At 38.1% G+C, this 26,957-nt stretch overlaps 5 protein-coding genes and 1 non-coding gene across 6 annotated transcripts; 4 read left to right on the top strand and 2 right to left on the bottom strand.

Annotated features, from left to right (window-relative positions):
- The first annotated feature begins 3,429 nt into the window (after positions 1 to 3,429).
- Positions 3,430 to 4,638, top strand: LOC126602028 (uncharacterized). Its single transcript, XM_050268845.1, has 3 exons — positions 3,430 to 3,556; positions 3,911 to 4,127; positions 4,338 to 4,638. Exons 1-3 carry the CDS (start codon positions 3,430 to 3,432, stop codon positions 4,636 to 4,638), a joined length of 645 nt encoding a protein of 214 aa, XP_050124802.1.
- A 3,647-nt stretch (positions 4,639 to 8,285) lies between these two features.
- LOC126613681 (40S ribosomal protein S13) lies at positions 8,286 to 10,706 on the top strand. The gene is made up of 5 exons (XM_050281262.1): positions 8,286 to 8,452; positions 8,579 to 8,651; positions 9,455 to 9,593; positions 9,685 to 9,871; positions 10,478 to 10,706. Exons 1-5 carry the CDS (start codon positions 8,430 to 8,432, stop codon positions 10,509 to 10,511), a joined length of 456 nt encoding a protein of 151 aa, XP_050137219.1. The 5' UTR covers positions 8,286 to 8,429; the 3' UTR covers positions 10,512 to 10,706.
- A 3,466-nt stretch (positions 10,707 to 14,172) lies between these two features.
- On the top strand, positions 14,173 to 17,146 carry LOC126586741 (eukaryotic translation initiation factor 3 subunit I-like). Its single transcript, XM_050251684.1, has 2 exons — positions 14,173 to 14,569; positions 16,490 to 17,146. The coding sequence occupies exon 2, from the start codon at positions 16,541 to 16,543 to the stop codon at positions 16,979 to 16,981; it is 441 nt and encodes a 146-aa protein (XP_050107641.1). The 5' UTR covers positions 14,173 to 14,569; positions 16,490 to 16,540; the 3' UTR covers positions 16,982 to 17,146.
- LOC126586734 (uncharacterized) lies at positions 14,844 to 16,146 on the bottom strand. Its single transcript, XM_050251676.1, has 2 exons — positions 15,538 to 16,146; positions 14,844 to 15,444 (listed from the first exon to the last, which is right to left on the bottom strand). The coding sequence occupies exons 1-2, from the start codon at positions 15,841 to 15,843 to the stop codon at positions 14,878 to 14,880; spliced, it is 873 nt and encodes a 290-aa protein (XP_050107633.1). The 5' UTR covers positions 15,844 to 16,146; the 3' UTR covers positions 14,844 to 14,877.
- A 6,141-nt stretch (positions 17,147 to 23,287) lies between the features above and the next one.
- Positions 23,288 to 26,255, top strand: LOC126614099 (uncharacterized). Its single transcript, XM_050281746.1, has 8 exons — positions 23,288 to 23,546; positions 23,830 to 23,946; positions 24,044 to 24,191; positions 24,277 to 24,366; positions 24,925 to 24,979; positions 25,116 to 25,238; positions 25,800 to 25,856; positions 25,955 to 26,255. The coding sequence occupies exons 1-8, from the start codon at positions 23,371 to 23,373 to the stop codon at positions 26,083 to 26,085; spliced, it is 897 nt and encodes a 298-aa protein (XP_050137703.1). The 5' UTR covers positions 23,288 to 23,370; the 3' UTR covers positions 26,086 to 26,255.
- Positions 26,256 to 26,483: 228 nt separating this feature from the next.
- LOC126614110 (U5 spliceosomal RNA) lies at positions 26,484 to 26,601 on the bottom strand. The gene has a single exon (XR_007620279.1). It is a non-coding gene; the product is annotated as a U5 spliceosomal RNA (small nuclear RNA).
- Positions 26,602 to 26,957: the final 356 nt, after the last annotated feature.

Consider the following 26,957-nt stretch of genomic DNA (forward strand, 5'->3'; position numbering starts at 1 on the left):
AAGATTAATGATTTCTTTGGTAATGAGGGATCAGAGAAGTCAGAGATATGGTTCGATCATGTGGAGAAAACTTTTCGAGTTATGTACAGAGAGGGTAATCTTTCCCTAGAGAGATAGGTCGAGACAGCGACCTAGTTCTTTCGATTGGGAGCAGAATCTTGGTGGGATCACGAGAGGAGATCATTATTTGCTGCGGATGCTATAGATTGGGATGTTTTCAAACGGTTGTTCCAGACCAGATTTATTCCTCCTAAGTATTTGGATAGTAAGAAGAATGAGTTCACAGACCTGAGGCAGGGCAATATGTCAGCCACTGAGTATCATGGAAGGTTCACAAACTTATCTCGTTATTGCCCCGAGACTGCTGCTAATCCCCGGGAGATGCTTCGTTTGTTTAAGAAGGGAACTTGCAAGAAATGGCGTACTATAGCAACCTTTACTCCCTGTGCTACTTATCATGAGTTATTCGAGATCTTGCTTCGGATTGAAGATTCGGAGAATGCTCCTGACGAGGAGGATGAGGATGTTGGCGGGAATGTCCAGAGGTACAATAACAGAAGACGATCGTCACTTAGCCTGAGAAGGGCTCAAAATTTTAAAATGAAGTACAATAACAGAAGACGATCGTCACTTAGCCTGAGGTACAATAACAGAGGTACAATAACAGCTCTGGATCCTCTAGCAGGGGTTCTAACTCCAGTATACCTCAGAAATGAGGCAGGTCCGCTGGTGGTTCTCATTTTCAGAATCAAGGAAACTCCAGCAGTTCAGGTGTTCAGTTTTGTCACAGGTGTAACACTCGTCACTATGGCAAGTGTAAGAGGAGAAGCAGAAGATGTTTCACTTGCGAACAGATAGGGCATATGGCTTATAATTGTGCTCAGAATCAGAAGAATCAGCCTGCTAATCTACCACCTGCAGTCCCCCTGCAACAGCTTCCAGCACCTGGAAACCGTCAGCAGTTAGGCCACGGTGGAGCTTTCCATTACCAATGGGGCGTAGTCTCGAATCAGGGAGGACCATACCAGTATACACCTGAGGTTCCCTATGATCAGGGAGGCTATCAGCAGACTCAGGGAGGTTATCCACAGTTCCAGGGAGATTATACACCGTATCAAGGCGGCGGAGCACAGTTGTATACTGGAGGGCAATATTAGAACCTAGACGTAGCGTTTAACAGTGGAAATTCAAGCAGACAGACAAATCCACCCCAACAGGGCCGAGGTAATCAGGGTCAAGGTAATCAGACTCAAGCTAACAGAGGTCGTGGAGGCAGACATCAAGTTCAGGGGAGAGTTAACAACATATCCCTTCAAGATGCTCCAGCGAATCTGAACTTGATCATGGGTACGTTGAATGCTCTAGGCCATTTTGCTAAAGTTTTAATTGATTCTGATGCTACACATTCAGTTATTTCCCATAAGTTTGCTCAAACGACTCAACCACATCCTACTTCACTCGACTACGAGTTAGAGTTCTCTAAGCCTAAGGGTGAAATCTGTTATGTTAATTGGGAATATCAAGGATGTCTTATCCTTATCGAAGATGTAGTCTTGCCAGCTAATCTTGTTCCTTTGGATATCATTGATTTTGACGTTATCTTAGGCATGGATTGGTTACACTACAATCGTGCCAAGTTGGACTATTATGAGAAAGTTGTTACTTTTCACCGACCAGACATGCCTACTGTCACATTTATCGGTGAGTGCGGTGGTCTAAAGCACGGAGTTATCACTGCCATGAGGGTGAGATGACTGTTGAATAAAGGTTGTCAAGGTTACTTAGCTCATGTTATGCTAGCGGAGGAGACTACTGCATCTGTGGAAGACTTCGGAGTAGTTAGACACTTTCCCGATGTTTTTCCTGAGGAATTACCTGGTTTACCCTCAGATCGTGAAGTGGAGCTCACCATCGATCTACTTCCAGGTACTAATCATATTTCTCTTGCACCTTATCGTATAGCTCTCGCATAGTTAAGGGAACTTAAAACTCAGTTGCAAGAGTTAGTTGATAAGGGCTTCATTCAGCCAAGCACTTCCCCGTGGGGAGCTCTAGTTTTGTTTGTACGGAAGAAAGATGGAACTTTGAGGTTATGCATCGATTACAGGCAGTTGAATCGGGTGACGATTAAAAACCGTTATTCGTTACCTCATATTGATGACATCTTCAATCAGCTTAAAGGTGTTTGTGTGTTCTAGAAGATTGATCTGAGGTCTGATTACTATCAATTGAATATCAGAAGCAACGACGTTCCGAAGACAGATTTCAAAACTCGATATGGTCATTACGAGTTCCTAGTGATGCCATTTGGATGGACTAATGCACCAGCAGCTTTCATGAACCTAATGAATCAGTATTCCATCCATATCTCAACAGGTTCGTCATTGTTTTCATAGATGACATTTTGGTGTATTCGAAGAATGAAACTGATCATGTCAGGCATCTGCATTTGGTTCTAAATACGATAAGGGCAAATCGGTTTTATGCTAAGTTCTGCAAATGTTAGTTTTGGCTGGATCAAGTGTCATTTTTAAGGCACGTGGTATCAGCTCAGGCTGTGCTTGTGGATCCTTAGAAAATAGCAGCTATGGGAAATTGGGAACAACCTCGGACAGTTATGGAAGTCCAAAGCTTTCTTAGTCTTGCTGGTTATTATCGACGCTTCGTGAAAGACTTTTCGACCATAGCACTACCTATGACAAAATTGACTAGAAAAAATGTTCATTTTGTGTGAAGTAGTGAGTGTGAGCAGAGTTTCCAGCAGTTAAAGTACCTTCTCACTCAAGCATCTATCTTAGCACTTCCCGATAATGGTGGGAACTTCGAGATCTACAATGATACGTCTCTGAATGGTCTTGGTTGTGTGTTAATGTAGCATGATAAAGTGATTGCTTATGCATCGCGGCAGTTAAAGCCCCATGAGAAGAACTATCATACTCATGATCTCGAGTTGGAGCGATCATCTTTACTTCAAAAATTTGGAGGCACTATCTTTATGGGGAAAAATGTAAGATCTTCACTGATCATAAAAGCCTTAAATACATTTTCAATTAGCCGAACCTCAATCTCCGGCAGCAGAGGTGGGTAGAGTTACTCAGTGATTATGATTGCACCATTGAGTATCACTCAGGTCGTGCCAATTCAATAGCTGATGCTCTTAGTAAGAAGTCTCATGGCCAACTTAATGCTTTTTATGCTAGTCGCATTCTTATTTTGACTGACCTGAGATCCACTGGAGTAGCTTTGAAAGAGGGTCGTCGGAGGGCCCTAATTGCCAATTTTCAGATTAGACTGGTTTTGTTGGATCGTGTTCTTGAAGCTCAGATGAACGATACAAAATCTCGTGAATTGATTCAAGCAGTGTCGGATAGGAGAAAGAAAGACCTCTAGATTAGAGATCCTGGAGGCATGCTTATGCAAGGCGAACGGATGTATGTACCGAATGTTGAGGAACTAAAGAAAGACATATTGGATGAAGTGCATATTTCTGCTTATGCCATGCACCCTGGGAGCACTAAGATGTATCATACCATCCATCACTTCTACTATTGGCCAGGTATGAAAAGAGAAGTTGCATAGTATGTTAGTTGTTGTGAAATTTGCCAGTAGGTTAAGGTAGAAAGGAAAAAGTCGTTTGGATTGCTGCAACCACTCCCGATACCTCTGTGGAAATGGGAAGATATTACGATGGATTTCATGTACAAGTTACCTCGTACACGAAATGATTACGATGGTATCTGAGTGGTGGTTGATCAACTTACCAAGTCAGTGCATTTCATACCTGTTCGTGAGAATTACTCGTTGAGTTAGTTGGCCGAACGGTTCATCTCTGAAGTGGTTAGGTACCACGAAGTTCCAATTAGTATCATTTATGATCTGGATCCTCGATTTACTTCGAAGTTCTGGGTAGCTTTTCAAGAAGCTTTGGGATCGAGATTACTCTACAACACCGCCTATCATCCTCAAACTGATGGGCAGTTAGAGAGAACTATCCAGACTTTGGAAGATATGTTGAGTTTGTCAATTCTACAGTTTGGAGACGTTTGGCACAAACGCTTACTGTTGATAGAGTTTGCATACAACAACAGCTTCCATTCTAGTATTAGTATGGCACCGTTTGAAACGTTGTATGGGAAACCATGTCGTACTCCACTTTGTTGGTCCGAGGTCGGCGAACGAGTTTTAGTGGGCCCTGAGATCGTGGAGGAGACAACGCATGATAAAGGCTAACCTGAAAGCGGCCCAGAATGGGCAGAAGAGTATCACCGACAAACATTCTACCGACAGAGTTTATGAGGTTGGTGATTGGGTATTCTTGAAATTATCGTCGTGGAAAGGTGTTGTGCGATTAGGCAAGAGAGGAAACTCAGCCCTAGGTACATCGGGCCGTACCAGATCATTAAACGAGTTGGGGAAGTTGCTTATCGACTTGCATTGCCACCAGAGTTGGCGAGAGTGCATAATGTGTTTCATGTATCGATGCTACGGAAGTACGTTTCTGATCCGTCACACATAATCCTTCCTCAGCCACTGGAGATCAATCCAGATTTGACCTATGATGAGGTTCCAGTGACTATCCTTGATTGGAAAGATAAGGTTCTTAGGAACAAGACCGTGCGGATGGTGAAGGTTTTGTGAAGGAACCACTCAGTGGAGGAAGCCACTTGGGAGACAAAAGAGCGTATGCGAGATATGTATCCACGTTTATTTTATGGCTTTGATGGTAGTCAGTATTGAAATTTTGGGGATGAAATTTTTATAAAGGGGTAGATTGTGACGACTCGTCCCTAATTTTTCTATGTAATTTCTCCTCGAATATGTAATTTGACGATTATATCCTTAGTGGCAAATGACGTGGACGTGTTTATTTCTTCCTTGGTTATTATCTCACTATCACATTTAGATTTGACATGTTATTACGAGGGTACGAGTATTTTACCCTTCTAAAATATATTATTTCTGATAGTTTTAGATTTCCTTTTACTATAGGAAATCCAAAACCCTATCCCTAGTATCCTATTTAGCCAACCCGTGCACCCCATTATTACACCAACCAATCACTTTTCATAATTTACTCTCCAATCCCGTCAGTTTCCTCCTACACTCTACCTAATTAGAAAAAGCTAAGAAAATTTCAAAACCTCTCTCTCTTCTTTCTCTCTCTCTCCCGTGAACTCTCTCTTCCTTTGCAACTCCATGAGCGAGCTCCAAAACTCGTAGATCGAACAAATAAACTACATCATCATGCTTATCTCAGTCCCACGATCCCTAGTTCGCATGTTGACCGAGTTTTGGACGTCCAACTCGGAAGGTCCGACTCGGCGAGTTCGATATAACGATTTTCAGGCCATTCATGGCTTAGGTAAGCTTCGAGAAACCCTTAGAGCCTTCATTTCACTTCTATGGGTTGTTGTTGATCCTTTGTTTGTGCTTTGGACATGGTTTTACCTAAAAACTCGAGGAGAAGGTGAACCTGCACATTTTTCATTTCAGAACCGTGGCCATTTGGTCACTTTCAAACCAATTTTTTGGTCAACCTCGACCACAACTGGACTTCTTCTAGGTACAAACTTGTTCTCTACATTCCAAACTTCATAATGGCTTTTGAATCACTGAGTTTGGTTAAGTAACGAGTTAGAAATCAACTTTGGAAGTTAGGAAGAAAATTTAAGTTTCTGGAAAAATTGTAACTGTGGTCGTTTGGCCACTTTCAGTCCAAATTTCTGATTAACAAGTCATATTGGAACTTTCTGTGAATTGGGATCGGTAGACCACATTCCTAGAGCTTTAATTTGGCTTTTGTAGAAGTGAATTTGGTTGAGAATCGAGCTCGTTAGGAGCTCTGGAAGTTAGGCAAAAAATCTGCAAAACTGCAAATTTTCGCGAGGAAGGCAAGTACAGTGTACTCGCGGGCTTCGTGGACCGCGTATGGGTTTTCTGGCAGCCACTTTGGGCGGCGCGTGGGGGCGCGTCTGGCCTCCAGCCGGTGCGTGGGGGCGTGTCTGGCCTCCGGCCAGTGCGTGGGGGCGCGTCTAGCCTCCGGCCGGCGCGTGGTTGACACGTGTGTGTTCGTGTCGTCGAGTAGATCGATTTCATATATTTACACCCTTGGTTTGAGCAAACTATGGGGGTTTTCTTTAGGTTTCCGTTATGTGTTTTAATTAATGTTATTTTAGTTATTTAACATATAGGGGAAACTTATCCTGACGATTTTCGAGGTCAAGCTAGGCTCAGGGGCTACGACCCAGAGATGTACTTGTGAATGGGCAGTTGTTTTATACCTGTATATATATATTTATAGTTTCCATAAATGCGTATTTACTTCACTTTTACGCCTATATTGCCTAGTATCATTATTGTGATATAAATTGTGAATAATGCTGCTATATGGTTGTGATATTACTGTCATGGCATTCATACATATTTGTACATGCTCATCTTGCTGCACCCGGTATTAGTACTCGCCCCAAGGCCAGGGCCAGTCCTTCATGTGTATGTTCACATCCGCACCGTTCGCTCACGTTGGATCCAAGTTTAGGTGCCAGTCCTGTCGGGTAGATTGCACTAGGCAATCCGACTTGTATGTGATGTGCTTTTGCACCAGTCTTCACGTGATCGTGGTACTAGAGCATATTGATTACACCCAGTCATGTTCGTGTCAGAAACCATATGTTCGAACTTGTGCGTCAACTTAGATGGATGAGCACTTAGTTATAATTGATTATCATATGATTATTACTGTGGCATATGATACATCATTTACTTGGCATATTTCTGATTATTATATTGGATTTCATACTTACGTAGTATGTTTTAAGGAAACTATACTTGTTTTATGGCGAGGGGTTAGTATATTCAAAGATAAAGGTTTTCTTATAAGCATTGTTTTGCTGACCCACTCAACTTTTTTTTTTTTTCGCCCCTTCAGGACCTAGATAGCTGTACTCTTTGTGGCATTCGAGGAATCCCGGCAGTTTTGACATTCCCTTCTATTTTAGACGTACGAACTTATCACTATCATGTAATAAATGTACTTTTGTTGCTTTGACTACTCTTCTGTAGTCTCACTGTCTATTACGCTCTGAATAATTGTAGTGGGTTCAACCCATGAATTGCGCACTCTTTCACTGTTTAGTTCTAATTAGTTTTAATTTTATTCACTTTTTGCATTACTTACCCTTATGGTTATGTCACCTCACGATGATGGTCAGCATGCTTCGACCTTCCTAGGTCGTGGTGTGTCAATGGAGTTGGTGGATATAAGTACTGGTTTGGTACTAAGGTGCTTCTATAAAAAGTGGGTATCAAAAAAAGCTGAGCTCAAAAAGGTATTTGGTAAACACTTAAAAACAGCTTATTTTCACAATTTTTGGTGAAAAAAAAAACTGAAAACGTGAAGCAGCAAAAATGAGCTTATTCTCACAGCACAGCAGAAGCAGTTTTTTTTTTTTTTCAAAGCACAACAATACCAAACATGCCCTAATTCACAGTTCAACTAAACTTTGTCCTACAATAGATATGAGTTTAGCCATTAGATTAGGAGAATAAAGATTTTTTTTTTCTTCTCTTTTGTCAATAATAATTGAATAAGAAAAATTTCAAGACATGTACAAAAGGGTATGAAAAAACATAAAATATGAGGCTTGATTCAAAGTGAGACCCAAGATACATTGCCTTGTTTACCTTGCCTCTCGATCAATTTGAATCAACCTATATGTAGGCATTGAATCTTTACTAGGAAAATAATAATTTTTACTCCAAAATGAATTGTGGTATGAGACTTAAAAGTGCAACTACTTAAAGAAAAACTAGCAAATGGCCACACACAAAGCGTGTGTGTAAATTTTTTATTTTTGTTTTTAAATAAAAGGAGAGAGGAGGAGAGTAAAGAGAGAATGTGGGAGTAAGGAGAGAGCTTCAATTTTTATTTTTAATTTTTAATTAGAGATATGTTGGAATTACATGTAGGTGCGGATTTGAAAAAGAAAAAAAAAAGCAAAATTTTAGGTGTAGAAAATTACATTTTTGCCCATATTTCTTATTCATATTTATTTTTAATTGGAGAGTTAAAATGGTAATTTCATGAATTTTGATTGATAATTTTATGTTCGAAGTTTTGGCATGTTTGGCAAATGATTATTGAGTCTTATGTTGGCCCAAGGGCCGAATTAGTAGAATCATAAAGAAAGTAGGCCCAAAGATTTAATTAGTTAAGCCCACGGGCCGAAGTAATAAACAAAGATTCTTAAAAACCCTAGCCCAAGGACTGAACAGCTATTAAAAAAAATTATTAAAAACCCTAGCCACCACCTTGCTTATATTCGTTGTTACCGATAGGACCTAGCGTTTCTGGTCGACCAACAGAGAGAGAGAGAGGGCGGCGGAGCTAAAGTCACTAGCAGCTGCATATACACTACAAGCCCGCAATCATGGGGCGTATGCACAGCAGAGGGTTCGTTCTGTTCTCATTCTCTGAACAAGGCTCTGTGAGCCGATGATTTGTGCTCTTTGAGCCGTTGATTTGACTGGGATTGATCCATTTATCATGGTGGCTTTTGTGTTTTGTGGTGTTTTGCAGAAAGGGTATTTCAGCTTCGGCTTTGCCGTACAAGAGGACCCCACCTAGCTGGTTGAAGATCTCTACACAGGATGTGAGAAAACCCCAACTCTTTAACTCTTGAATTAGTTTGGGTTGTTTTAGGTTTTTGTTTGGTTGATGAGAATATGGGTTGTGTTTAGATTTGTTTGGCTGATGAGAAAATGGACTAAAGTTCGATTATTTAGCTCAATTTTGTTCTCCATTGTTGGAAAATCTAGGTTCATTGCCATTTGGTTTCGGATGTTAAAAGATTTAAACTGATTTTATGATTTCATTTTATGGGTAGTATTTTATAATTTTGGCAACCAGGCCGCACTTTGTTGTTTAATCTGTTTCTGATGTGCTGTTTGTATTGATTGACTGCTGAAGATCTACAATTGATCTTGTTGAAGCTAATAAAACATGGAGTTTGATATCGCTCTAGTATGTAAAAAATGATAATTTAATTAGCAACGAACGTATAGTTTTGTTTCTTATATTCCGCTACTTCTTTGTGATGTAGTTAATTTTAGTTTCTATGTTATGTTGCCTTATTATCTTTTTATGTTGTTGGGTTGTAGTTCCGTGTTTTTTTATACATTTTATAGTAATCCAATCTTCAATTGTTTGTTTCTGTGTTCTGTGTTCACTCAATCAATTTTATTTGGTCTCTTAATACACAATGAATGGTGACACGACTTTGTGTCTACTGCGTGCCATATTCCATTTAATCTTCATTGACTGAATGGAAGTTTGGTTATTTTTAACTCCTGATTGTTCCAGAGGAATCATTCTTACTGCAGTAGACCAAAAACTTCTATTTGTGTTTTGTGCATTATGGTTTAATTGCTTATCAGGTTGTTTTTTGCCTTTTAGGTTGAGGAGAACATCTGTAAGTTTGCCAAGAAGGGTCTGACACCCTCTCAAATTGGTGTTATTCTTCGTGATTCTCACGGTATTGCTCAGGTGAAGAGTGTCACTGGCAGCAAGATCTTGCGTATTCTGAAGGCTCATGGTGCGTATCTTGAATTTATTTTCATAATAACATCTTTATTCGTAGGAGAAATTTTGAAAATGATATCTTATACTTTCTTTTGGTGTGTTAGGTCTTGCCCCTGAAATTCCTGAGGATCTTTACCACCTGATCAAGAAGGCTGTCTCAATCAGGAAGCATTTGGAGAGGAACAGGAAGGACAAGGATTCTAAATTTAGACTGATTCTGGTTGAGAGCAGAATCCATCGCCTTGCTCGTTACTACAAGAAGACAAAGAAGCTTCCACCAGTCTGGAAGTAGTAAGTACCTTTTTGGTTTTAGATTTTTTTTTTTTTTTTTTTTTTGTATTCCATTTTAAATAATCATAGATTTCATTAATCTTACTTGAAGATACGCAGATGGGTCATTGCGTTCAAAACACTTCAGAATTTTATCAGAATAGTTGAGTAATAAACACTGCCATAGGTCAGCTAAATCAAACTTTGGATATGGGGCCCAGTAGTTTAATCTTTGATGCGGTTTTACAAATCTTGGATTTAGTTCATGTATTCTATAAGTAATAAACCACTGCCCTAACCAAATTCTGTACTGTATTATGTAAACTAATTCGTTTTCTGGTGTTCTTACGTATCCAAAATTGGAATACCTTATTAAAAGTGGTAATCTAATATTTGTTCCCTTGAAGAAAGAAATTTGAGTCATGTCAAGTGTTGGTTTTCCTCCTAATTCATACTTATGCTTGTTATACAAGTAATAAATCATTGTTAGGCTGAAGCGGGCCTCACGGTGAAATTGTTGTTGTTCCGTGTCTTCTACTATAAGTTTACATCTCAACTGTCGTGTCATTTGCAATGAAATTTTAGCGGCTACCTTGAATGCTTACTCCTTTGTTCTGTTGTTTGCAGTGAATCGACCACCGCCAGCACTCTTGTGGCTTAGGAAGGATATGATTGGCAACAGTTTTGGGTGCTCCTGTTAATGTACTTTTTAAGAGAGTAGTACTTATGCTTTAATGTCTTATTTTCTTTTATTTGCTTCAAGTTGGATGACTTAATTCAGAATCCTGTGGAACACTCCTTCGTTGCGATGCGCGTTTTGGATATTTTTCTCATATTCATCTGCATAATTGTGCTATTTCTTTAGTTTTCCATAGGGAGTTGATTTTGGTCACACCATATATGAGAAATCAAACAAAAGCGATCAGAGTTCTCTGCCTACACTTACACCCGGGTTTTCTATTCAAACTCTTCAATTGGGTGTGGCCATATTCGATTTACTTAAAAGAGTAAACTATTGATGTTCATCGGCATCCGGATGCAGTGTTAAATGAGCAAGGAGGTCATAGAAACTTCTTTTTGAACGACTTCACTTAAAGTTGTTTGGGAGCATATGCTCCTATCAACTTAACATAGGACATACAGAAGAAGTACTTTGATCCTATTAGACGGGGAAGGGTGAAGAAGCTAGGATAGAAGGTTAAAGTTCAAGAGAGTAGAATGCGTTTAGGAACGTGGAATATAGGAACCTTAACGGGAAAATCTATGGAAGTAGTGGAAGTTATGGTGAGGAGAATGATAAATATTATGTGCCCACAAGAAATTAAATAGGTTGACATTAAGGCAAAGAATCTAGAAAATTCAAGTTTTAAACTTTGGTATTCGGGCACCAAAAAAACGAGAAACGGTGTTGGCATTATCGTGGACAAGACCTTGACACAAGATGTTGTAGATGTCAAGAGGGTAGGAGATAGAATCATGGCAATCAATATTGTAATAGGACAAGAACGCATCAATGTGATTAGTGCGTACGCACCTCAAGTAGGGTTGGATACGAGTTTGAAGGAGAAATTTTGGGAAGACCTTAGAGACTTAGTGCAAGGAATGGCTTAGACGAAAAAGGTATTTATAGAAGGAGATTTAAATGGACACGTGGGCAAGGAGACGGGCAACTATGGAGGTTTTCATGGTGGCCATAGTTTTGGGGAGAGAAACAAGGATGGGGAAGCTATCTTGGATTTTGCAATGGCATATGATCTCTTCTTAGCAAACACCTTCTTTAAGAAGAGAGAAGAACATGTGATCACCTACAAGAGTGGGTCGTAAAAAACACAAATAGATTTTCTTCTAATGAGGAAAGGGGACCGTATAACTTGTAAAGATTGCAAAGTTATACCGGGAGAGAGCTTGGCTAATCAACATCGCTTGTTGGTAATGGATGTACATATCAAAAAAGAGAGAAAAAAGAACAAGACTTGGAAGTGCCCAAGGACTAGATGGTGGAATCTAAAAGGAGAAAAACAAGTCATTTTCAAAGAGAAAGTAATCACCCAATGCGTGTGATATAAAGAAGGGGAAGTTAGCCAAATGTGGGATTTCATGGCTAGTTGTATCCGAAAAGTAGCAAAAGATGGATTAGGAGAGTCCAAGGGCTTTGCTCCACACCAAAAGGAATCTTGGTGGTGGAATGAGGAGGTACAAACAAAGGTGAAGGCTAAGAAGGAATGTTGTAAAGCCTTATACAAGGACATGACCGATGAAAATGGTGAAAGGTAAAGAAGAGCGAAGCAAGAGGCGAAGAAAGTTGTGAGAGAAGCTAAGCTAGCGACTTATGACGATATGTATAAGCGACTAGATACCGAAGAATGAGAGTTGGATATCTATAAACTAGCTAAAGCAAAGGAAAAGAAGACAAGGGACCTAAACCAAGTGAGGTGCATCAAGGATGAGGATGGAAAGGTTCTTGCTACAGAGAACGCGGTCAAAGACAGATGGAGGGGTTATTTTCATAATCTTTTCAATGAAGGACATGAAAGGAGTACCTCTTTAGGGGAGTTAAGTAACTCAGAAGAGTGTAGAAACTACTCATTTTACCGCCGAATCAGGAAGGAAGAAGTGGTTGTAACTTTGAAAAAGATGAAGCATAGAAAAGCAGTGGGTCCAGATGATATACCGATCGAAGTGTGGAAGGTTTTGGGAGATACGGGTATAGTATAGCTCACTGACATTTTCAATAGGATTTTGAAAACGAAGAAGATGCCAAATGAGTGGTGAAAGAGTACTTTGGTGCCTATCTACAAGAATAAGGGCGACGTACAAAATTGCATGAACAATAGGGGTATTAAGCTAATGAGCCATACAATGAAGCTCTGGAGAGAGTCATTAAGCATAGATTGAGGCAAGAGACACGAGTTTCGGACAACCAATTCGGGTTCATACTAGGGCGCTCTATTATGGAGGCAATCTATCTCTTACGAAGATTGATGGAAAGATATAGAGATGGGAAAAATGATTTACACATGGTCTTTATAGATTTGGAAAAAGTGTATGATAGGGTCCTAAGAGACATTCTTTGGAAGATTTTAGAGAAGAAAGGAGTACGAGTAGCATATATCCAAGCTATAAAGGATATGTATGATGGAGCAAGGACTGCCGTAAGAACTCATGAAGGATAAACAAAAAGCTTCCCTATAACTGTAGGGTTACATCAAGGCTCATCCTTAAGTCCATACCTTTTTGCATTGGTAATGGATGAGTTAACATGACATATTCAAGATGATATTCCTTACTGTATGCTTTTCGCAGACGATATAGTGTTGATAGATGAAACTCAGGAATAGGTAAATGCGAAGCTTAACCTTTGGAGAGAAGTGTTAGAATCTAAAGGTCTACGCCTAAGCCGATCAAAGACAAAATATATGGAGTGCAAGTTCAGTGTAAATAGAGGCCAAAATAATGTTAGGTGAGGATCGGAGATCAGGAAATACCAAAGAGCGACCGCTTTTGCTACCTATGATCTATCTTGCAAAATAATGGAGAATTAGATGGAAACCTTAATCATAGAATATAAGCTGGATGGATGAAGTGGAAGAGTGCATCTGGCGTGTTGTGTGACCACCGTATGCCACTGAAGCTCAAGGGAAAATTTTATAGGATGACAATAAGGCTGGCGATGCTGTATGGTACATAATGTTGGAGGGTGAAGCATCAACATGTACATAAAATAGGTGTAGCGGAGATGAGGATGCTTCGTTGGATGTGTGGGCACACGAGAAAAGATAAGATTAGGAATGAGGATATCCGAGGTAAAGTAGGAGTAGCTGAAATTGAAGGAAAGATGAAAGAAAATCGGTTACGGTGGTTTGGACATCTGCAAAGAAGGCCTACTGATGCTCTAGTTCGAAGATGTGACTACGAGACAGAAGTTCAGAGCTAAAGGGGTAGAGGAAAACCTAGGAAAACTTTGGAAGAAACCCTAAGAAAAGACTTAGAGTACTTGGATCTAACAGAGAATATGACACAAAACCGAGCACAATAGCGTTCTAGGATTCATATAGCCGACCCCACTTAATGGGAAAATACTTTGTTATTGTTGTTGTTTCAATTTACCCTCTATTATTTAATCCACGTTAATCACTATTTTTTCCATGCTATATAATTAGCTTGTATTGTCTTTAGTGTAACGTAAGAGAGATGGATGATTTTTTTACTTTTTGTCGACAACATGCATGATACTTAACCGTGATATTTTGATTTAATTCCTTTACAATCTCATGAGCAAATGTGAGATTTGTGGATGCTTAAAACATATTAAGAAATATCTCCTATTCCTCAACTTTTTCAAATTTTTTAAAATAAATTTCTAATTGAATACAGTTTTAAATTATTTTAAAATTCGAATTGAATACATTTTGAATCGCTTAAAATTCTGATTGAACATACTTTGAATTGTAAATAATCACTTAAAATCCTATTTAAATATCCCTAAATCTATTATAAGAATTAAAATCTCCTAAATTTTCAATCGGATGCACCCTCCTAAGTATTTAATTCACTAACGCAACAGCTCAAAAAAATAAAATAAAATAAAAAATTGTTGACAAGAAACTCTCTTAATACAATACTTTCTTTTTTTTGGCGGGAAGGAGGATATGAACTCCAAGTCCAACTGGGTTTTGGAGTTTATCTGGTATAAATAGCTGGGATTAGGACTTAGGCCATCTCCAACCGAAGGCTGGCCAGAGGGCTCGTTTGAGCCCTCTAGCCCTCCAAGATTCCCCAAGATATAAATATTTTAATGAACAGTACAGGGCCATATTTGCCTCCGTCTCCAACCGAGGGCCAGAGGACCAAAGGGCTCGTTTTAGCCCTGTCACAAAAAACCGTATCCAACCGAGGGCCAAACATAATTTATTATTTAAATTTAAAAACTACAACAACTTAAATTTAAAAACAACTTATATTTAAACACTACAAATTAAATTTAAAAACAACATTAACTTAAATTTAAAAATTACAACGACTTAAATTTAATATCCATAATCAATATTATCTTCATCATCCGCCATTGTAGGAGTATAGTCAGAGATAAACAATTGCCGCCGAGCCATAATTTCTTTTTTTTTCCTATCAAAATAGGCCTTACTCATTGGAGTGTAATTCGAAGTGTTCCTTTCCATATTCTTATCATCCATCTCTTCTTGTATTTGTTTGGCTCGCTCTTCATGTCTACACTTCCTTTCTTCCGCCTCACGGGCATTTTGCTCCGCCAGTAATCGAAATGAGGCCGCCACTTCATGTTGAGCGGCGTAATCAGCATTTGCCTTGCCCTTTTCCCTCAACCTTCGAGCCTTGTTTCGTCCCATAGGCCTAGGTAAAGAAATTTCGGACGGAGTCGGATTTTCTACCCTTGTTTGTTGAATGGTAGGAGATCCATCTTCATTCATATCTACAGATGGGGATGCAGCTTCCAAAGGATCCACTCTATGTTGAGGTGGATCTTCAAATAACACCCACCCTTTACAAATTTCCCAACAACCGTGAAACTGAAAGGGTTTTGAGCTGCCCTCCATATACAATTCCTCCGCTTGGCGTACCTAGAAAATATAATTAAAAAAAATTTAGGAAATTAATTCACGAAATTAATGTAATATAATTAAACATTTAAAATAAACTGTAAAAACACTAACTTCGTCATAGTAATTGGCGCCGCTTTCATGTCTACTTGCTGCTGCTAATAGTGCTTGATGACATTTATTCAAACTTGGATGAAGATGTTTCTTCCATCTTGAAGAACAACTTTCGTGGTTTCGGGTATTCGGTGGAATGGTGCATTCGTAGAACTCTAAGTATTTTTTGGACACACGAGTCCAAACACCTTCACTTGTTTGAGAAATCCCCCTCACACTATCTTCTGAGATCCATCTATAAGCCTTGCAAAGAGCTTCATCTTCTTTTCGGGTCCAAGCCCTACCTTTCATTGCAGATGAGACCATTTTTTTTTTGAAAAAAAATGAAGGAAATATTGAAGGAAATATTGCAAATGAAATGAAGAAATATTATAGATGAAGGAAATATTGAAAAATTGAAACAAATATTATAGATGAAGGAAATATTGGAAAATATATTGAAGGAAATATTGAAAAATTGAAACAAATATTATAGATGAAGGAAATATTAGAAAATATATTGAAGGAAATATTGAGAAATATATTGAAGGAAATATTGAAAAATATTGAAGAAGGAAATATTGCAAATGAAGTGAAGAATTGAAAGAACTTCACCATATTTATAGAAGAAAAAAATGTTTAAAATAAATTTAAAAATAAAAAATAAAAAATAAAAAATAAAAACCAACGGCTAGTTCAACGGCTAGCTAACTCAGCTAGCCGTTACATTCAAAAATATTTCAAACTATTAAAAAAAAAAAAAGCTCTTCAATGCTGTCGGTTTTAACCGACAGCAATAGGAAACATTAAAAAAAAAATAGCCAGCCCTCCAACCCTCCAGCCCTCTCCGATCCCGTGGGGCCCTCCCAGATTCCAGAGCCCTCTGGCCTAGCCCTCGGTTGGAGACGGTTTTAGGGCTATTTTCGGCCCTCTGGCCCTCTGGACCCTTCGGTTGGAGATGGCCTTAGGAAACTGCAAACCCTAGTTCCCCAATTTCCTCTAGATTTTCCCGCCGTATCCAAACATGAGGCCGATACTGATGAAGGGGCACGAAAGGCCCTTGACCTTCCTCAAGTACAACAGGGACAGCTACCTCCTCTTCTCTTGCGCCAAGGATCACAAACCCACCGTCTGGTTCGCCGACAATGGCGAGCACCTCGGCACCTACCGCGGCCACAATGGCGCCGTTTGGTGCTGCGACGTTTCCCGGGACTCCTCCCGCCTCATCACTGGCAGCGCTGATCAGACCGCCAAGCTCTGGGACGTTCAGACCGGCCGACTGCTCTTCACCTTCAACTTTGACTCCCCGGCCAGGGCTGTTGACTTATCCGTCGGGGATCGGCTGGCTGTTATCACCACCGACCCCTTCATGGGGGTCACTTCCGCGATTCACGTCAAGCGCATTGACAGAGACCCCGAAGATCGTAACAATAATCTCCTCTTATTTGCCTTGCCCTGTTTTTAGTTTATACAACGAAATTGAATACGATGTTTATTCTTACAACTTAAGCTAAACTAATTCGAATGCAATTTTGAATGAAGACTTCGTATTTAACATTTTATTTTCTACTTGTATTGTCTCGACAAGCTAAGTTTCAAATGAAGACTTCGTATTTGACATTTTATTTTATTCTCAATTGGGATACTTTGGATGTGGTCCCTAGTTATCAATATTCTTTGATTGAAAACTTGTTAGTTTTTAGTTTTTTTATTGAGGTCCCTGACATTAATGTAATAATGTAAGTTACTATATTTTTTAAATTAAAAATTAAAAATTGAAATTTGTAATTGTTTATATTAATGAGATTTTAAATAAAACCCATAATTTATGGGATTAAAAATAATAAAATATAAATTATACTCTCTATTAATGAGATTTGAAAAGGGCGCGCGCATAAGAAAAAGGAGAGTTTTTTCCAATTTAGAAGATTTCTTTTACGTGGTTGGATCATAAGTGTAGCTGGATAATTCGGTTGTCTTCTGATTTTGGGGAAATGGTGATTTTTCATTTTTGCATTGTTGCCCCGTGTATATAGCTGAGATTTCGGATTTAGTCAAATTAGGCGCTCAATCAATTGATATAATGCCATTTACTTGCCGTTTTATTTATTCTTTAACTTTTGTTATTGTGATGTAATTCGGCAACTCATTCTTATTGGGCGGTTATATTTTTCTCTTAATTTTGTTTGACATTATTATTTGATCAAAGACAGCACTGTTTATACTCAAAAACTGATTAAATAAACAGTGTAAATAATAGTTGTTTTTTATTTAAGAGCGGTGGGTTGCAAGGTAGATATAAAGGTGGGATAAAATTGAAGTGGCAAGGGTGGGAAAAAGATTTATAATTTGTGGTAGAAAAACATAAGAAAGATAGAAGAGTGTAAGACAAGGATGGATTGACCTCATCTGGATTTTTTTTTATAATTAATTCAGGACTTGCATGGTAATTTGTGTTGTGTTTAAGGAATTTTGTGTATTATGATTTGACACACCCCGACCCGGAATGTCCACTAGGATCCCGAATTGAGCCGTGCTGGCCGACACCTGAAAGGTGATGAAACCATAAAGTGTGATAATGTATAAAATGTGAATAAATTAAAATCTAAAAATTCTCAAGTACACGAGTGCGCGGTGAGCGGGTCTGGACCCATTTTACACGTGATACAGAGCATAAGTAAAGTACAGTAAGGTAAGATAATGATTATACCATCAAAAGAAGCCACCTACACTGGGAAGTGCCACAAATCCTCGTCGATACGGAACTCTGCTACTAGAACCTGGAGGGGTACAAAAACAGAAAATGTGAGTGAGTGAAACAAAACTCTTCAAACCAATTCCAACTACCAAGATAGTAGCACCTCGCCGCAATATAGTAGCACCTCGCCGCAATACCTGTTTAATTTCCCAGAAAATAATAGGCATGACTATAAATCAAAACCATAACCAAAATGATAGTCTTACGGTTATGCTACGTCAAATATCTTAACAGGAATGAGTAACCCAGGTGAAATAAACCAATAGGAAGGCATGTTAGCCGGATCCACCCATCATGTACGGTTGAATCAATATCTCATCCCATATATGTTAGCATCTCATCACATATCTCATCATAAATATATATTAGCATCTCATCATATATCATCACATATATGCTAGCATCTCATCACATATCTCATCATAAATATATGCTAGCATTTCATCACATATCTCATCATAAATATATGCTAGCATTTCATCACATATCTCATCATAAATATATGCTAGCATCTCATCATATATCATCACATATATGCTAGCATCTCATCACATATAGGCTAGCATCTCATTACATATTTCATCAAATATATGCTAGCATCTCATCATATATCATCACATATATACTAGCATCTCATCACATATAGGCTAGCATCTCTTTACATATTTCATCACATATAGGCTAGCATCTCATTGCATATCTCATCATAAATATATGCTAGCATCTCATCATATATCATCACATATATGCTAGCATCTCATCACATGTAGGCTAGCATCTCATTACATATCTCATCATAAATATATGCTAGCATCTCATCATATATCATCACATATATGCTAGCATCTCATCATATATAGGCTAGCATCTCATTCCATGTTTCATCACATATAGGCTAGCATCTCATTACATATCTCATCATAAATATATGCTAGCATCTCATTACATATATGCTAACTCATAAGTCGGAGTCACCTCTAGTGACTTGTACGACTTATTCATATCTCATCACATATCTCATCAATCATGGTTAGCATATAAGTCGGAGTCACCCATAGTGACCTGTACGACTTATCCATATCTCATCACTTACTCACTACCATCACTATCATCAACATGTACTCACCTAAAGCTTACCTGGGCGTCCACAGCATCATTTGGCACTTCGAAGCATTCACAATAATTAGGTACAAGTAATACACATATGAATATGTCATGATGCAATCTAAAACTCAACTATAATATAGTATTTTCAAGTATATATATAACATGGCGTGAAATGCATAATCTGTAACGTCCCATTTCCAAACTATTTATTTTCGGGAATAATTATCAGTGATGAGCCCAATTAGACACTAGTTTAATTAACTAACATTACTTATGTTTCCTTACTTCAATTCCTTGATTCTTCACACATTGATTTATGAACAACAATTAACTACCAAATCATAATGTTAATTCTCACATTTTTCACCAATGTCCCTCACATTGTTCAATTCCCCAAACAAGGCTATTGTCTCATTTATTATATGGCTGCATCTAACGTCTTGTTAGACTACCTACGTACCCTAAACAAGGATCAAGTCATTCGTAGTTCACAATAGTACTTCAAAGCATTCACAATAATTACACGCAATAAGCAATTTTATAAATGTTGTGGAATTGTCACACACACACACACACACACACACACACACACACACACACATATATATATATATAATGTACGATAAAAAGGAAAAGACCCACTTACCTGAGGTCTGCGCTATGACTCCCTAGCATGCATATCGAGACATCATGAACCATCGTCGCCTATGACCAATTATCAATTCACATTTCAAAGTTCTTACCGATAAAATACATAATTTACATAAAACACATTGCTATGTAATTCAATTTGGAAGATCCGCATAACGGATTTCCGATCCGTTGCTTCCAAAGATCCACATTATACTTCTAGAACAACATTCTAAAGTTTCATTATGATCCAACGGTCGGATCTCCGCCAATTGCCAAAACCAAGTGGCGGTCAATATTTTATTTTATGAACTTACAATTCCAATTCAGGAAGATCCGTATAACGGATTCTTGATCCGTAAATTCCTATGATCTTCAAATATTATGTATTATAACATATTAAAGTTTGGTGACAATCCAACGGTCGGATCATCGATTCATATTTTTACCAAGTAACATATCATAAGGAATTTAGGTTCAACCGATCAACCAATGTCATACTAACATCAAAACTGAACTCAAGACATCCGATTTAGCATAAAAATAATATCGACGGCCCTCTAGCCACGCACGCGCCACCATGGGTGGCGGTTGGCCGTCCTGACTCGCCGGAAAAATCAACTATTTCTAAAAATTCTCAAACTTCACAATAATGAAGATCTCATTGAGTGGAACAACTTTTATACATGTGATTAAGGCTAATTTGGTCGTGAAGAGCTCCAATGTCACTCAAATCCGCCGAAAACCCTAGAATGGGTGTTCTTCGATTCTCCTTTCTCGGCGTTCCAACGTCCCTACAAACATTTGGGTCCTGTTCCTAGGTCCAAGGGGAGTTGATTAAGGGTGGTAATGGGTGGTGAAACTTGCCGGAAATGAGGAATCGCCGTTGAGCAGCTCCGGTGCTCCGGTGAAATTCCTCTCGGGTTAGGACCTAAAAACCCTTAAATATAGATGGAGATGGTAGAGGGAAGGGTGTGGAAGAGGTTGCAGGTGATGAAGGAGTGAAACTTGCTTGAAAAATGGCGGAGGACCGCCGAAAATCCACCCCGGTCGAAGCCGAGTTTTCTGTATATGTATGGCTACGTGAAGAGGAAGGGAAAGCTGAGAGCTTTCCTCTCTCCTCTCCTAATTGGTTGAAAAATTATTATTTTATTCTTTTCTCATCTAATTGGTCCCTATTTTCTATCCTTGAGGCTGATTGGTTTCTTTCCCACAAGGTGGGAGTTCAATAATTTAGTAATATGAAATGTAAGTAACCAATTTCAAATGTCCGTAACTATACCATTATAATCCGGACTCACAAACGGCTTTTGCCTATGCGTTCGTACCATCGAGTACTACGCAAATACACCAAAAGCATAAGTCATACGTTCTTCTAGACGATGGTCAACAGAAATCAAAATCCTTGCCTCTAGACATTGTGTCAATTCCCTCGATTAAAAATAAATAATAAAAAAAATGAAATTTTAGGAACGGGTTGTCACATGATCTGTTTGTTTTGCAGGTTGTCTTTGTGTTAGAATTGCAACAGTGTATGCAACTTTTCAATCTTTAAACTGTTTCAGGGTAAGATTTAGATAAAAAAATAGTTGGCTGAAAATTTGAAAGAATGTGTTGGCTTTGTTTTTGTTGAACCAATTTGAAAGCTGTGTGTAGGTCAATAGTTTGAATGTTTTTTCAAGTTTTAAACAAGCGTTTGTTTTCTTTTTTGTTAACTAATTTGAAAGTTGTGCATAGACGGTCAACTGTGGCCAGATCTATTGATAAAACATATCCACCGAATTGGAAATATAAAATTGTCAAAAATGAACAAAATTGGTTTATAATGGCAAAATATTTTCCAAAATAGTAGAATGTGAACAAATATATAATAAAGAGCAAGTAGAAAAACGATACTTACCAATATTGACAATGGATTGTTTGGAGAAAATGTTGTACATGATATTTTTATTGCCTCTATTTGTATCTTGAATTTTGCAATAGGGATATATAAAGATGTGATTGTCCTATATATATTTTGGTAAATCATTTTTGTTATGTCCTTCTGTTGTCATGCTTGCTCTGGATTCTACAGGTTTTTTTTTAAGTTTATTTGGTTGCTGGAAAAAAAACTGTGAAATGAAGGGCTTCAGAGTTTGATCATTTGTGCCTCAAATTTGGTAAGGTTTCTTTCCCCTATATAATTTTGATTGGTACTTACAGATTTTCATCATAAATTATTGTATTCTCTTGCAATTTTTTACGCTTATGTAAACTTCACTAGATAACTCAATTTCAATTAAGAAAGAGGAAGAGAAGAACTGGATTCAGCTAGCAATAAAGCAATTGGAAGCAAATAGAGTTCTTTGATTAATAAACTCGTAGAGTTAAAAATTGTGTTACCTCCAAAAACTAAATACATCTCCCGCTTCCAGCAAACTTATAGGGAACTTTGTCATCATATGTTTGAAATCACCTATATAGGTCAATAAACTTTTAATAACACATGATTGATATTGGTATATAGACCCAACATCTTTAGCTAATGTTATAGTTTTAGACATAAAAATTGATTGTACATATCAGTTTTAAATCTTTCAACCATGTCATTCAACACATGCCACAAACTGTCATTATTTTTAAACTCTATGCAAAGGAATTTACATACAACCCAATGGTCCAAAGTTTCCATCTTCCCTACAACAATTACCCGTAAGCATCCATATCCAGTTCAAATTTTGATCCTTTAGATCAAAATTTTAACCTTTAATTATTGACATTGCTTAATTTAGTTGTAATTTAAAGTTCTGATTTTTTCAGTTTTTGTTATTTCCTTTACAAAACAGCTTTGATTTTCCATATGACTACTTTGTCAGGCTTCCAAAAGATCTCCGTCTCTGTGTGAGTAGGGTTTTTTCGATCTGTATGAATTCCCCAACCATCTGTTAGACCGTTATGCCTACATGTTTGTTCCTTGCTATAAATATGATGAACACATAAAAATATCTGTAGAACTTTTTACAAATTTTATACACTTTTAAAACCTTCAGCAATGCACAGGCACAATTACTATTTTCTCCATAACACAAATGCTTTTGTGAATCGCACGATAGTAATCCGAATGAGGCTGAAATGCCTATGTAGTCTTATTGGCCTCCGAAAGAATGACCTGCCATAACAAAGCTACATGCTGGTCTTTTTTTTTGTTCCTTAATATGTTAAAAAAAATGTCGAAGTGTGGGGTTTAACCTTATCCTTCAGATCACTTGTTTTACGTTAGTTTAGGACATTTAGGTCAAATTCCTTGTGGGATAATCTTGCCTTCATCATCATTCCATCTCTCTCGGACTCTCGGGGCTTCGCAAAATCTCGTAACATTCATGTGGGCGTCTGTCACCCACAATAACATTCGAGTTCTACGCTACTACCGTGTTCTCCTTCCACGTAGCCCTAAATCTCCTCCTCCTCCTCCTCCTCTCACCCTTTCCAGCTTTCCTGCTCTCGTTTTCATGGACAACAGCAATCGCAACGTCAGCAGCAGCAGTACCTCCAGAAGGTAGTTTCTTCCCCCTCCCATTTCCTCTCCTATCCTGTTTGGTTGCTGAGAAAATGGGGAACGAGTTCAGATTAAACAAAATCAGAATTGTGACTTTCCATTGTTTTCTGAGAAATTTATTCGACTTTTTCATTGTTTCAATCAATTCACCATTTTTTGGGGAATTTCTCGATAAAAGTTGGGAAAATTTTATTTTTTTCCCATTTAACGGCAGAGGAATAATGGAGTTTGTGCTTACCTATAACAATACTGTGAAAGTCTGATTGTGTATTTTTGTGGGCAGCTGTGGAGGAGGAAGAGATTGGGAGGTGAAAAGTCATAGAGAAACATCGAGGGGACGCGGTGGCGGCGGAGGTGGTGGCTCCGGCAAAGATAAAATTGACGCACTTGGTAGATTATTGTAAGCACTACACTAGCCTATCTGTTAATTATTGTTAGGGTAATGCAGCTTAATGGCATAGTTTATATAAACTCTAGCCTCTCTGTTACCTTTTTAGGACGCGTATATTGCGCCATATGGCGGGTGAGTTGAGTTTGAATATGCGAAGCGATGGATATGTGAAGGTTAATGATCTGTTAAAGCTAAACATAAAGACATTTGCTAATATTCCGTTGAGATCACATACTATTGATGAGATTAAGGAGGTTAGTGATCAGTTCTTGATAGTCCTTTATTTCTTAAATGAACTGCGTAAGGAGGATGCTTAATTATGTTCTGCATCTTTATTAGGCTGTCAGAAAGGATAATAAGCAGCGCTTCGGCCTCTTGGAAGAAAATGGGGAACTTTTGATACGTGCAAACCAAGGCCACACAACAACGGTAATTTATCTTGAATATCTGTTTTGAGTCGCTTCATGGAGATGCAAGACCTTTTGTTAATTGCTTGAATTGTCAACTGTTTCCATAGAGTACTGTTTTACTGCTTTAGTCGCACACTATCCAAGTAGTTTTTGTCTGTGTAATCTTGTGAAATCACAGCAAGGTATTAACTCGTTTCTCTTTGCATAATCTTGTGAAAGCACAGCCAGGTTAGAGTCTTTCTGTAAGTGGAATCTTTGTTAAGACTTGAAAATTTGGTGAAGCTGGAGAATTGTTTCCTTACGCTCTAAGACTGGATGTCCTTTCATTATTTTTTCTTGAGCTCTGCGTTTCAGATCATTATGTACATACTTATGGAATACTTAACAAATCAGAATTTAGTTCTCCAGTTTATTTGTGCTGTGCATTTATAGATTATGGATCCACCAAAAATGCTAGCTTAAGAATGGCATTGTATTTACCATTTTTTGCGTTGTGCATTTTTGGATTGAGCATCCATCTATACTTGTTGGCTTTAAACATTATATGTTAATATCTGCTCTGCGTGTATATTGACAGATAGTTGAATCTGAAAGATTGTTGATGCCAATCCTTTCATCTGAAGAAGTTCCAGGTTTATCTTTTAGTGTGCAATCTTATTGTGTTCTTAGCACATAATTTCTCAGTCCAGAATGAAGAGTTGTGTGCGTTTCTATGGAAACTGTACCTCTTTGTTTGTTTCACTGCTTTTCTTTCCCTTTGATTTGCAGTGTGCGTGCATGGGACCTACAGGAAGAATTTGGAATCGATATTAGGCTCCGGTCTAAAGACAATGAAAAGATTGCATGTTCACTTTTCACGTGGCTTGCCAACAGATGGGCAAGTGATTAGCGGTAATGTGTTTGATTAGGATTATTGATTTGTAAATTTTTCTATTCATGAACCTGTGATGATGAACCGTCTTTCGTTTATAATCGCACATGAATAACAACACTTGTCTGGGGAGGACCATTTGTGGACCCAATTTCTAAAACTTGGCACTTATCTATGCAATTTTTTGTAGACTTTTACGTATGTTTGCCATTTTGAAAGGTTTAAAATTTTCTCTTAGTTCATCAACTCTGTTGCAAGTTGTATACAAAGTTTACTTTAGTGAAGGAACAAATGAAGTAATACTGTTCACAGGTGGTGAACCTATTGAAGTATGTGATACAAGTTGTCCACCTTTGAGTCTAACCTCGATGAATTTTGCATTTTGTGGTCACCGACTTTTTCAGAATTTTAGATTTCTTAAAAGTTTTTAGTCATTCTCTAGTCTTTTAACTGGTAATAACTATCATGACTTAATGAGCTATAGTGGCAATGATTCTGAAGATATGCAAAAGTTATTCATATGAATCCAAGACACATTTTTCGTCTTACTGTAATAACTTGTTTGATTTGTGTTCTTGTAGGTATGAGGCGCAATGTAAATGTTTTGATCTATCTCGATGTTAAAAAAGCTTTAGAAGGTATAGTTTTACAAACCATTCATTATCAAAGTTGAGAATTTTCTTTTACATTTGTCATGAACCCAAGCACCTATGATTTCTTGTAATTTTCATTGCAGAGGGAATGAAGTTTTACATTTCAGAGAACAAGGTGATCTTGACTGAAGGTTTTGATGGTGTTATTCCTGTCAAGTACTTTGAGAAAATAGAATCATGGCCCGATAGAAAGCCGATACCTTTCTCAACCTAAATCGGTTGGATGCAATTGTTCCATTTCTCTGTTTCATTTCCGACCCGTTGGAGGATTGTAGCAACAACTAAATGAGATGCTACGATTCTGTTTTTCGTAACATATGTAAAGCCGGTTGTAGTCAGCAATTTTCTTATCAATGGAAATCAAAATTGATGCTTTTGATGTTAGATTGATGTCTTTGTGTCTACACAACTAGAAGACTGCTTTTCTTATGTAATCAAAGTGGAGTGAAGAGACTTATGGAAAGCATCCAGAATCAAGATTTAGGGTTTCTTGTAAAATGGAGACTTATGGACACGGGGTGTGCTGCTGAGGCGTTATCCTAAACAAACGAATAAAGCGCCGTGAGATCATGAAAAGCCAATGAACTATGTTGGAAAACTAGTTTGTAGGGGCTTCTCTGTGGAGAGAAACTCCTCCAAAAATTGATGTATGCCATCATGTGCAGCGAGCACACAGTATTCTTTAGTAAAAGGCGAAAGAATAGTTCGCTTTGTTCCCATCGTGATGGTTTTGCTTCTGTTCCATGTGGGATTTTGAGAAACAACAACAATTATCCAATACCTTAATAGCACACTAACATTTTAGGATGACCTTTTAAACATTTTAAGGTTCTCATCTGAAGTCTTAAGAGGTGGACATCAAAACAACACAGAAGATGAAGAACAAGGTTTCGACAGAGCAAATAATAGGTGACAATTGACTCCAATAAAGGCACATTTGGAATGGATTATGCAAGAAGCACTTCTGGCTATAGACATTTTGTGACAAGTACTTTTATTAGTAGCATGTTAAAAAATTTCTTTAAAATGTGCTTCATGAAAAACACTTGAAAGTGTTTCACGAAGATGTGCTTCACCATGAAACAT

This window comes from Malus sylvestris, chromosome 2 (genome assembly GCF_916048215.2).
Source record: "Malus sylvestris chromosome 2, drMalSylv7.2, whole genome shotgun sequence".
Lineage (NCBI taxonomy): Eukaryota > Viridiplantae > Streptophyta > Magnoliopsida > Rosales > Rosaceae > Malus > Malus sylvestris.